The sequence below is a fragment of the Symphalangus syndactylus genome, chromosome 14, assembly GCF_028878055.3.
Source record: "Symphalangus syndactylus isolate Jambi chromosome 14, NHGRI_mSymSyn1-v2.1_pri, whole genome shotgun sequence".
In the NCBI taxonomy this organism is placed as follows: domain Eukaryota; kingdom Metazoa; phylum Chordata; class Mammalia; order Primates; family Hylobatidae; genus Symphalangus; species Symphalangus syndactylus.
The window spans coordinates 50,887,179-50,899,663 of record NC_072436.2 but is presented as its reverse complement, the minus strand read 5'-3'; the positions used below and the strand labels follow the sequence as shown (position 1 = coordinate 50,899,663).

At 45.6% G+C, this 12,485-nt stretch overlaps 1 protein-coding gene across 4 annotated transcripts in view; it reads right to left on the bottom strand.

Annotated features, from left to right (window-relative positions):
* Positions 1–12,485, bottom strand: part of TBC1D8 (TBC1 domain family member 8) — a 148,105-nt gene that overhangs the window by 11,212 nt on the left and 124,408 nt on the right. For 2 of the 4 annotated variants that reach the window (XM_055243623.2, XM_055243622.2), the window contains exons 12-17: positions 11,117–11,402; positions 8,912–9,041; positions 8,657–8,755; positions 7,995–8,063; positions 2,631–2,871; positions 2,041–2,106 (exon numbers count right to left, since the gene is read on the bottom strand). In XM_055243623.2, coding sequence (XP_055099598.1) covers positions 2,041–2,106; positions 2,631–2,871; positions 7,995–8,063; positions 8,657–8,755; positions 8,912–9,041; positions 11,117–11,402 — 891 coding nt within the window. Of the gene's footprint in view, positions 1–2,040; positions 2,107–2,630; positions 2,872–7,994; positions 8,064–8,656; positions 8,756–8,911; positions 9,042–11,044; positions 11,403–12,485 lie in introns of all 4 variants that reach the window. The other 2 variants (XM_055243620.2, XM_055243621.2) reach the window with 1 other exon arrangement.

Genomic DNA, 12,485 nt, shown 5'->3' with positions numbered 1-12,485 from the left:
TCAGATATGTTCAAAAAGGTATGAACAATTGATTTTCTGAAACCATGAAGGACTACAAATGCTTTTAATAAATCAATGTAATTAAAATGTCTTTTAGAAATAAACTTATTTGGAAACAAGTAGTAATTCATTAGAAAGTTAGATGAAGAGGCCGGGTGCAGTGGCTCACGCCTGTAATCCCAGCACTTTGGGAGGCTGAGGCAGGTGGGTCACGAGGTCAGGAGATTGAGACCATCCTGGCTAACACGGTGAAACTCTGTCTCTACTAAAAAAATACAAAAAATTAGCCGGGCGTGGTGACGGGCACCTGTAGTCCCAGCTACTCGGGAGGCTGAGGCAGGAGAATGGCGTGAACCCAGGAGACAGAGCTTGCAGTGAGCTGAGATTGCGCCACTGCATTCCAGCCCGGGTGACACAGCAAGACTCCGTCTCAAAAAAAAAAAAAAAGAAAGTTAGATGAAGAATCAAACATCAATCTTAGATGATAATTCAAAAGCCAATTATAAATTTAAAAATATATCACGGTGAAATTCTATCTGTACTAATCTATGCAACTTTTCTATAAATCTAAAATTATTCCAAAATAATGTTTGTTTTAAAACCAAGATAAAATAATAGAGTAAAATAAAAACAATCATGTTCTATTTAAGAATGTCAGATATAATGACAACTATGGAAAGATGATGATGACGATATGATGAAGATAAACAATTATGCATGCCTTCTATGTTAATAGAAAAACATTTGTGAAAAATAAAGATAAAACTCAATTTATATTGGCATAAAGGGCAGAAAACTTCAATGATGCTAAACAATTTGCATTTATGATCAGTTGACAGAGAAAGGGAAACCAAAAATAAATAAATAATAAACAATTTGCACTCAAGTCATAATAGTGCACACTGTCAATGGGAAGGTCAAGGAGGGACTGTGTGGCCAGCACAGAATGCTCACTGGGGACTGCGTGCCTAAGGTATCAGATGCCAGTTCAGTAATGGCTGTATCCAGAAGTAGACCCAGAAAGCCCACAAGTAATGTCCAGGTGCATCTTCAATGTTTGTACAGTAGTCCCCTTCATCCGAAGTGTTAAACTGCACGCTGCTCTGAGTAACATTTTGAAATCTTGTGGTGTTCCACTCCATCCCAGGCCAGACGTGAATCCTCCCTTTGTCCAGTATCTCCACAAGGTCTACACTACCTGCCTGTTAGTCACTCATTAGCCACCTTGGTGATCAGATTGAAAAAATCTAGTGTATACAGGGTTTGGTACTATCCACAGTTTCAGGCATCCATGGGGAGTTGGAGGGGGGTGGTTCTTGGGACATATGCCCAGTGGATAAAGGGGAATGTGTATGTGCATTAATCGTTGTAAAAGCCACCAGGATATCATGGCCCTAGAAGCCCCCTCAGCGCCCACCAGCCTCCCCAGGCACCATCCAACACCAAAACCACAACCACAGCACTGGGGGGCAGAGCCCTCTGGGATTTCTGATTCATCTCTATTACTTTTTAAGATCCAACGAACACCTTTTAGGTTTCCTTGGTCTTGTTCCTGTCAACCTCAAGTCTGACCTCATAGATACCCAAATGGCATACCCAAATGGCTTCCTTTTCCTGGTTACTAGTGCTGAAATTTGTAGAAAACATGGTCTGATGCACTAGAAACATGAAATGGTTCTTCAGATTCAGTAGCCTAAAATAACTAGTAAGGTAATGAGGGTCTGGCTCTCACACACATTCCACAGGCCAGCGGTTCTGAAGGTGTCCTCTGACCCAGGGTGTTGGAAACCAGGGCGGGGGCCCAGGAACTTGGTTTAACAGGCCCTCCAGGCGATTCTGGTGCACACTCCAGTTTGGGAGGTCCTGCCAGAGCTGTGCAGCACAGAACTTCAAACCTGTGACCTGAAACCCCAAGCCAGAAACACCTGCTGCCTCGAGCATAAGTGAACTTTAAAAAGAGAAGAGCTTCAGAGTCAAGCACAAAGCTGATACTGTGTTTAAGCAGAGCACAGTCTGATTTTGCTACTTAGACTTTCTTACCTGGAGGGATATGAAGCCTGTATAATAGTTTAATCTTCTCATTCATTTCTCCATTATACATAATATCTGCAAAAATTTTAAAGAGAGAGTGAGTTGATGCCAATGCTGAAAGTCCATTGTCAGGACACAAACTCACTGTGGAAAGAACACAATACCAGCAACCCCCAACTCTCCTGCCCCAGACACACACCATGGTAGCAATGAAAGTGTTAAAGGCAGGGCTGTTGACTATGTGAGCTCCAAGGAACTTTGTGAATGTTGTCCGTCCTCATACCTTCCAAAACATTTTAATTTTATGGACAAAAGTTAGGAACATGGCTCCCAACAAGCCACCACCACATCGTGGGTGCCAAGGAAAGCAAGGTGAACAGCCTCTTAAGTTGACAGCGTGGGCCCCTCTCCCATCCCCCTTCAGAAAGTAGATCCTGAGAGGGGCCTGCAGAGTGATATTTCAAAATCATAAGTTCATGTCAGGCCAGTCACAAAAGTGTTAAACCATGTGCATCTGCCTGCTCCAAAGATCCACTTTGTCTTCTGTTCACAGACCCACACCCCAAAGCACCTCACTGCGAAATCCCACAGAGGCATACCGAGGCAGCTCACAAATGCTTTGAACTCGATGAGCTGGTCCATGTTGTCATCCAACAGCCTGAACATCCTTTCGGCGAGGATCTCCGTGTGGGCCCTACAGGTCCAGGGCGAGACTAGCTGAAACAGGTGTGCAAACTGCCGGGCATCTATGCGGTACTGCTCGGCATAGGGCCGGCTGGGGTCGTGGCGTGAGGCCATGGGCCTGGGCTGCTCCCAGTAACAGCTCATCATGTGTTCTCTCTTCAAACAAGAGGGGGAAAGGGAGCTCTTACCACTTATTGAACAAGCCACGTTGTTAACACAAACAAATAAAATAATAAATTACTCACAATCTCACCACTGTAACTGGATATGTAAAAGTGTTCCCTTGTTACCCTGACATCCTTACCCACACGAACATGTAATTTTGACGTTGGTTTCTTTTTTTATCAAGGTTTTTTTGTCTCTCATTGTGGTAAAATATACATAACGTAAAATGTACCGATTTAACTATTTTTAAATGTACAGTTCAGCTAACATAGTTTTCATTATAGAAGACACACAATTTTTATTCTGATATTTTCACTTAAAATCGTACTTTTTTGACCGGGCGCGGTGGCTCACGCCTGTAATCCTAGCACTTTGGGAGACCGAGGCGGGTGGATCACCTGCGCTCAGGATTTCGTGACCAGCCTGGGCAACACGGTGAAACCCCGTTTCTACTAAAAAATACAAAAAATTAGCTGGGTGTAGCGGTGTGCACCTGTAATCCCAGCTACTCGGGAGGCTGAGACAGGACAATCGCTTGAACCCGGGAGGCCGAGATTGCAGTGAGCCGAGATCGTGCCACTGCACTCCAGCCTGGGCAACAGAGCGTTTTTTTGTTTGTTTGTTTTCCTTTTTTTGAGATGGAGTCTCGCTCGGTCACCCAGGCTGGAGTGCAGTGGCGTGATCTCAGCTCACTGCAACCTCCGCCTCCAAGGTTCAAACGATTCTCATGCCTCAGCCTCCCAAGTAGCTGGGATTACAGGTGCCTGCCACCACACCCAGCTAATATTTTGTATTTTTAGTAGAGACGGCGTTTCATCGTGTTAGCCAGGCTGGTCTCGACTCGCCTTGGCCTCCCAAAGTGCTGGGATTATAGGCATGAGCCACCGTGACTGGCCCAAAATCATATTATTTAAAAATCAAAAAGGACTAGCCAGATCTGTAGGATACAGAAGGAACTAATAACCGTGGCTACCTGTGGGAAGGGCCCCAGACATGGAAGTGAGACTTTTTATTGCATATTTTTAATACTTTCTGAATTCTGAACCACATGAATACATTAACAATTTTTTTTAAGTTTTTTTTTTAAGGTGAGTTGAAGTCTCGGGAATAGACTGAAAACTAACAAAACCGGCCCTATCGCTGAGGACCAGGTGAGCCTCTTCAGAATGCATCATTTCCACCCATACTAAATGACTACATCATCTCTTTGAACATCCCAATTCACAGAAGTCTGAAGTAGTTCCCAATAACTGCAGGGTTCTTGACCATTTCAATGTCCTCTGTCCACAGGATGGGACAAAAACAAGGGCAGATGCTGTAGTCTGCAAGCTCATATCCTCAAATAGAGACCAAAATGCCATCTATAATTTTACTGTCATATTCACCGCAGCCATGTCATTTAAATAGTCATTACAGAATCATGAAAATAATCACAAGAACTTTTAAGTGTGAAATAAAGGTCTCATAAATTTCTGTTCCTTAAAACCCAAGGCACACCATGAATTTCCATGTATATTCGTGTAGACTGTCACATCAACATCCCATAAAATGCAGAAGAAAATGGTTGTAATGCATACGCCAAGGACAAATATTAGTTTACATAGAATCCCATAGGAAAACAAACCACTATAAAAATAGGCAAAGAATATGAACAGGTGATTCAAAAGAGTAGAGAACTAGCCAATAAACATGAACGGGCACTCAACCTCATTAATGAGAAAACAAGTTTAAATTAAAATGAAATGTAATTTGCCACTGGACTCGCAAAATTTTGAAAGATCCATGATATTAAATGCTGGGTGGGTGTGGAGTGTGGGGAAATGAGTCCTCTTAGACACCATCAGTGGGACTGCAATTTTTTTTTTTTTTTTTTTTTTTGAGACAGAGTCTCACTCTTGTTGCCCAGGCTGGAGTGCAGTGGCGCAATCTTGACTCACTGCAACCTCTGCCTCCCAGGTTCAAGCAATTACCCTACCCTAGCCTCCCAAGTAGCTGGGATTACAGGTGCATGCCACCACGCCCAGCTAATTTTTGTATTTTTAGTAGAGACGGGATTTCGCCATGTTGGCCAGGCTGGTCTCAAACTCCGAACCTCAAGTGATCCACCCACACTGGCCTCCCACAGTGCTGGGATTACAGACATGAGCCACCATGCCTGGCCAGAACTGTAATTTGAAAAAATTAAAAAAGCTTTAGCAGTATTGACTAAAGTTGGATATATACGTCACCCATGACCCAACAGTTCCACCTCAAGGAACCCAATTCTACAGAATCAGCAGCACTGGGGTCCAGGAAATGCACAGGTGCTCAGTGTCAAGCAGCAACAACCAGAAACAACACAAATGTCACTCAAGAGATGAATAATTAAATATATCAGAGTTTGGCCCTACAAGGAAACTGCAATCACTAAAAAAGTATGAGAAAAGATCTATAGATTCTCACCTAGAACAAAGTTCATGATACATGGTCAACTGAAACAAACAAAAAAAAACTGCAGGTATTATATATACCATAATCTCACTTCTATGTGGGAAAGAAAAGTGAGTGTGTGTGTATGTATTGTAGGCATGTGTGTATTTATAGATAGATACAAGAGGGAAAATTCCAGAAAGATATGCACATTGTTAACCATAATTATCTGTACAGGGAGGGTAATAGGGGCACGATAGGCCCTTTTTTTTTTTTAAATTTTTATTTATTTATTTTGAGATGGAGTTTCACTGTGTCGCCAGGGCTAGAATGCAGTGGCTGTGATCTTGGCTCACTGCAACCTCCATCTCCCAAGTTCAAGCAATTCTCCCACCTCAGCCACCCGCGTAGCTGGGATTACAGGAGTGCGTCACCACGCCCAGCTAATTTTTGTATTTTTAGTAGAGACAGGTTTTCACGATGTTGGCCAAGCTGGTCTCAAACTACTGACCTCAAGTGATTCGGCCTCCCAAAGTGCTGGGATTACAGGCGTGAGCCACTGCGCCCAGCTACTTTCCTTTCTTGCTTAGAAGCTTTGTTTTTCTTTTTTCAATGGTAAGAGTAGGTATAATTTTATTTAGCTTTGTGTCTTTCAATTCAACTTTGAAAATAAGTCTTACGCAGAACATGAAAGGAAGCAAAATAACACTGAAGAGATCAAACGCTCTCTAGAGCACAATAACCCAGCAACACTGGGTGAATTTCATTGCTTAGCAGTAGGAACGCGTTTGTGGAATACACAAGGCGCCATTTCAGGCCCTGATGCTTCCAGGAGTAGCTTACGCACCAAGTCTGTATTTATACTGTTCACATCCTACTTGCAGAGATAAAGTAATGAAGCTGTTCTCTATTTGAGAGAAAAGGAGATATCAGAGACCTGAATTTATGTGATTTTAAAGAATGGCTTTAAACTAACAATAAAAATAAATTTCCTCAAGTACCAACCAACACTGTTGGTCCTTCATAGGAAGGATAAAAACAGGAAACAAGCATGGTTGGCTTTGAAGGCCTTCTTTAATCTTTCCTATGAAACATGAACGATGTGGCTGGTACTTAACAAAATTTGTTTTTATTGTGAATTTAAAGCATCCTTTAAATTACATAAATTCCGACATGCGATGGTTCCTACTCTCTCAACCTGAGAACAATTAGCCCTAAATAAATCAAAGTCTTTTTTTTTTTTCTTTTGAGACTGAGTCTTGCTCTGTCGCCCAGGCTGGAGTACAGTGGCGCAATCTCGGCTCACTGTAAGCTCCGCCTCCCGGGTTCACGCCATTCTCCTGCCTCAGCCTCTCCGAGAAGCTGGGACTACAGGCGCCTGCCATCACGCCCGGCTAATTTTTTGTATTTTTAGTAGAGACGGGATTTCACCGTGGTCTCGATCTCCTGACCTCGTGATCCGCCCGCCTCGGACTCTCAAAGTGCTCGGATTACAAGCGTGAGCCACCGCGCCCGGACTAATCAAAGTCTTTTTAAGGTAAAAAACACAAGCCAAAACTCACATATTTGTTTGCCTACTTTTATGTTCCTAGTATTCCCTGTTTGGCTTCCTTGAAAGCCAAAATGAGGCTAGGGGGTTGGGATACCAAGTAACCTTTGACTTCATATTTTGCCTTCACACAACAAAGGAAACAGTAAAACTTGCAAACATGCTGTGTACGGGAGAAAGTGGCCTGCTAATTCTCACCACACATCCTGCTCATTAGGAATGAGGAGTGAGGAACCTACTAACTAACCCAACAACCCTGCAGTCAGTGACTGCAGGGAAAGGCCTGCTCCCTGGCTTCCAAAGCCCTGGACTGTGCTGACTGTCATTTCAATCGTGCTGGGAACCTGGGCTCAGGAGGGAAAGAGGCTCGGAGCCCCCACCAAGACGAGCTGGGGCAGCCGCACTCCCTTCCCTGCCAGGCTTGCTTTCTGCAACTGCGCTTCCTCCCCTTCTCTGCCAGGGTAGCAAGAGTCCACCAATGTGCCTGCCTCTCTTCCTCATTTCCATTCACTGTTTTCAGCAAGAAAACTCTAGTAACGTGCCTGAAGATGTTCTTTGCAGGATGATTCCAGGTAAATATCCAAATATTAAAAATCTCGTTAACTATACTAAGTATTAGCTATATGACAGATCATAGAGTTATTAAAAATGATTAAGACTATACGGCAACATGGAATAATGTTAAGGAAAAATAGAATATGAACTTGCATGCATACCTGCCACACAAATAGGAAAATATGCATGCATGTACTGTGGGGCGGGATCACAGTTAATTAAAAAGTATGCCAGGTGATGATTTCATTAAGGGCCGCCGGAGGACCCAGAGCCCGCACTCACTAGAGCAGCGGTGAGCAGAGTAGATCACAGCACTGAAGCCCTCCCAGCAGAGTACAGCAGCTTCAGTGTGAGGCTAGGCCTGCTGGGCTGCCCAAAGAGCACCCCGGCTCCCTCCTCCCATGTTCCAGGGCGGAGGGTGGGGAGAGAGGTTTCTGGGTAGAAGCAGGTAGACAGGCTAAGACAGCTTCAAGGGGGGCAGCTCCAGCCTCTGCTCTGCAGAGCCCTGCAGGCAGCTGCATGTTGTCCCCTGGGCAGGCTGGGCACTGTGGCTCGGGCCAGCTCAGGGCCTGGAACCCCTCATCCTCCCAGAGCTGCGTACCTTGAATAAGTCATAGAGCTCCTCTAGGTCTTCAGGAAGAATTGAGACTTCCGGGATAACGACTCGAAGCTTGAGGAAAGAATAAACAGCAATGGTGTGAAATCTAGGCCTGCACCCCCGGGGGTCAGGGCAGGAGGGGATTCTTCCTCCTGAAGGGGACGCAAAGGGCCCGTGCACCTGCTTCCCTCCCACAAAGGCTCTTTTCTGACATAAACATCACTGCCAGGTATCTTTCCCAGGCGTTTCATCCTTAGCCTCTTTCCAGTTCACACATCAGTACCTAAGGACAAACCTACCGGGCTCTAATGGAAGCCAGGAAACTAGCAGAGAAACAGCACGAGCAGGAGGAGCCTTCTGAGCGCCAGCTAATGCCCCTGCGGGCCCCCTGTGCTAGGCATTATAGACCCCAACCTCATTTAACTGCGTGGCAGGCACTGTTATCCCCATTTTCCACGGGGGAAACAGGCTCACAGTGTTGAGTACTCACCACCTGGCTCCAAAGCTCACATTGTTTCTAAACTACTTCACCCTTATTGTTAATGTAATCCAAAAAATATAAATTTTTCAAAGCTGGCATTCTTATGACATGACCAAAAAGGACGCACACTCCCAGGTTGGCTCCCCAATACCGTGATCAGTGGGGTGAGGCGTCCGCTACCCACCACGTTCTGCTTTGTGGTGTCCTCATGGCCTTGGAGGACCCTGATCCTGTGCTTGTAACGCAGGTGCTCGATCTGCTCCACAGACTGGTCTCCAAATTTCTGCAGGGAAACAAGGGACCACTTGCTCAGTCCCCTGCTCATCCAAAGTGTGGAAACAGGAAGTGGCCCAGGAACCTCCCTCCACATCCATCCCCCAGTCACAATTCCCGGGGGGTTAGGGGCTGCAACGGGGCATGGGGCGGGGGTTCCCGTTACCTCATAGGAATCCCGGATCAGGTCTGAAATGTCAGTCACAGGGTAGGGCTCCTGGTCGTCGGAGAAAAAGGCATGGTGGCTGCCAACTGGGGGCCCTGGGCTGTCCTCATTCTTAATGTGATCTAGAAACCTGAACATACCGCCCTGTCAACGCCCAAGTCCATCCTCATTCAGGTACTACACAACACGGACTGCCTTCACAGTGTCAGACATGCCAGGGCACTTCCAAACACCAACACCTTTCAGAACGAGGGCAAGGCTGCAGCTGCTCCGGCTCATTTTAGAGAAGTGAGAGGCAGTCATGAAGCCTGGCTTGTGGATCGGGCTCCACAGGTGGCTTTCCAGGCCTGAAACTCTCCAGTGAAGTAAGCCCAACACTCTGCGCATACATGTAAGGTTAAGCTTACATCATGCTCTGAAAGAGAACCCCCTCTTTCAATGTCATCTGACTTGCCCTCAGCTCCTAGAAAGCCCAGCTGTGGCGCTCAACCTAGTGGGCCTTTTCCCTCACTACTGTTCACTAGCCTTACGCAGAAAACATCTGCAACCTCTAGCTGGCTGCCTGACGCCCATGATGCCTGGTGTCCACCAAGCCCTGTTCAAGGCCACTGTGAGTCCATCTAAATGCAAGACATTTAATCTTAAAGAAAAGCATTTATGGCCCTCCTCTTCCTGGACTTTCTCACTGTGGAAGGGGGTGAGGGACAATGGCACCCTTCACCCCATGCCTGGGACAGTGCCACATGGCAAACTGGCTTGGGGAGGCCACAGAATGTCAAGAGGCAGAGTCAAACAGAAAACTTGCACAGGGGCCAGGCGGTGTCTCACACCTGTAATCCCAGCACTCTGGGAGGCCGAGGCGGGTGAATCACTTGAGGCCAGCAGTTCGAGACCAGCCTAGCCAACATGGTGAAACCCCGTCTCTACTAATGTGGGTGGCAAGCCACCCAGGCACCGAGGCAAGAGACCGAGGACACGAGCTGTTCCAGTATAATAAAATATAAAACAAAAATAGTTATACCAGATAGATCTTAGATATGATTATATATGAGTATCATTAATCATTAGTTGGTAGCAATTACTCTTTATTCCAATACTATAATAATCCCCGCTCTATAATCATAACCTAGGAAAAACCAGGCCATATAGAGATAGGAGTTGAGGGGACATAGTGAGGTGTGACCAGAAGACAAGAGTGCGAGCCTTCTGTTATGCCCAGACAGGGCCACCAGAAGGCTCCTTGGTCTAGCGGTGACGCCAGCGTCTGGGAAGACGCCCGTTGCCAGGCAGACCATGGTCTAGCGGTAGTGAGAAGTGTCAAGGAACAACACCCGCTACTTAGCAGACCGGGAAAGGGAGTCTCCTTTTCCCCGGGGGAGTTTAGAAAAGACTCTGCTCCTCCACCTCTTGTGGAGGGCCTGACATCAGTCAGGCTTGCCTGCAGTTATCCGGAGGCCTAACCGTCTCCCTGTGATGCTGTGCTTCAGTGGTCACGCTCCTAGTCCGCCTTCATGTTCCATCCTGTACACCTGGCTCTGCCTTCTAGATAGCAGTAGTAAATTAGTGAAAGTACTAATAGTCTCTGATATGCAGAAACAATGGCATAAGCTGTCTTTCTCTCTGTCTCCTCTCCCTCTCTGCCTCGGCTGCCAGGCAGGGAGGGCCCCCTGTCCAGTGGACACGTGACCCAAGTGACCTTACCTATCATTGGAGATGACTCACACTCTTTACCCTGCCCCTTTTGCTTTGTATCCAATAAATAACAGCGCAGCCAGACATTCGGGGTCACTACCGGTCTCCACGCATTGGTGGTAGTGGTCCCCCAGGCCCAGCTGCCTTTTCTTTTATCTCTGTCTTGTGTCTTTATTTCTACACTCTCTCGTCACCGCACACAGGGAGAAGCCCACCGACCCTGTGGGGCTGGTCCCTACATACTAAAAATACAGAAATTAGCCGAGCATGGTGATGGGTTCCTGTAGTCCCAGCTACTCGGGAGACTGAGGCAGGAGAATCGTTTGAAGGTGGAAGGCGGAGGTTGTAGTGAGCAGATTGTGCCACTGCACTCCAGCCTGGGCGACAGAGTGAGACTCTGTCTCAATAAAAAAAAAAAAAAAAAAAAAAAAACTTCCCCACTGATGGCCCTGCTGGGCACGTGCTGCTGCCTCCTCCATCTCTGGTTGGCCACAGAGGCACAGCGGGGCCCACCTGCTGAGGATCATCAAGGCCTGGCCATCATCCTTGCTGCTGCACAGGTCCTCAGCATTGGCCTCAAGTACAGCCAGTCCCAGCTGGAAGATGGCTTTGATGCCATCGTAGAAGAAGCAATCTACCACATTCACTGCACTCTCTAGAGGCATGATGCTGAGGAACAGGGTCAGGAACCACGAGAGAGAGACGGATGCCAAGGCTGAGAGGTCGTTCATGTGCTCCGCCAGCTCTGGGAGGTGACCCTTGATGAGCTCCTCGAAGACAGACTGGTCCACTTGCGCCCCTAGAAAACAAAGGCCACAGGGCTCTAGCTGGCATGGGACTCACTCTCAAAGGTCAGTCTGAAATTAAAATCACTCTGAGGTAACCAGAACAAAGAGATGGAATTTAAGTCCAGAAAAGTGTCCATGCTTAGTTCACCGATTCTGACATTTTGACCAAGGTAATTCAATGGGTAAAAGCCTTTTTAAAAAAAAATACTGCTTGATCAGCTGGAAACTGGCATGGGGGAAATAAAAAAGGAACACTAGCCCCTACCTCACACCATACAGAAAAATATATCTGAAATAGACCATAGACCTACATATAAAAATTAATACTGTAAAATTTTTAGAAGAGATTTAAGAAAAATACATTTATTAGGACATAAAAAGTACTAAACATAGAAAAAATTGTAAACTGGACTTCATCAAAATTAAAACTGCCGTTCTCTAAAAGACACCATTAATAAAATGAAAATGCAAGCTTCAAACTTGGAGAAAATATTTGCAATCCATATGCCTGACAGAGATCTTATATTTAAAAGAAAGAACTCTTGCAACTTAGTAAGAAGGTAACAACCAACCTTTTTTAAAGAGGCTAAAGATTTAAATACTCAGAAGAGTCAATAAACAAATGGTCAGTAAGCAAAGAGACATCATTAATCATCAGAGAAATGCAAATTAAAAGCACCATAATTATACCACTTTTTACCCACTAGATGCCTAAAATTAAAAAGATGAACAATACCAAGTGTTAGCAAGGATGTGGAGCAAGCTGAATTCTCCTACAATGCTGATATGAGACAAATGAACATGTTACATCCACTCTGGAACACTGTGAGTTTCTTATTAAGTCATACATCTAACCTATGACCCCGCAATTCTTCTCCCAGGTAAATACCCAAGAAAAATGACAGTATAGATTCATAAAAAGACTTATATGACTGCTCACTGCTACTTTATTTATCATACTCCAAGACTGGAAACAACTCAAATGCACATCAGCAGGTGACTGGACAAGCACACCAGTGAAATCCTACTCAGCAACAAAGAGGAGCAAGCTCTACAAATGCATCAACAACGTGGCTGCCTCTTACAGATGCCCT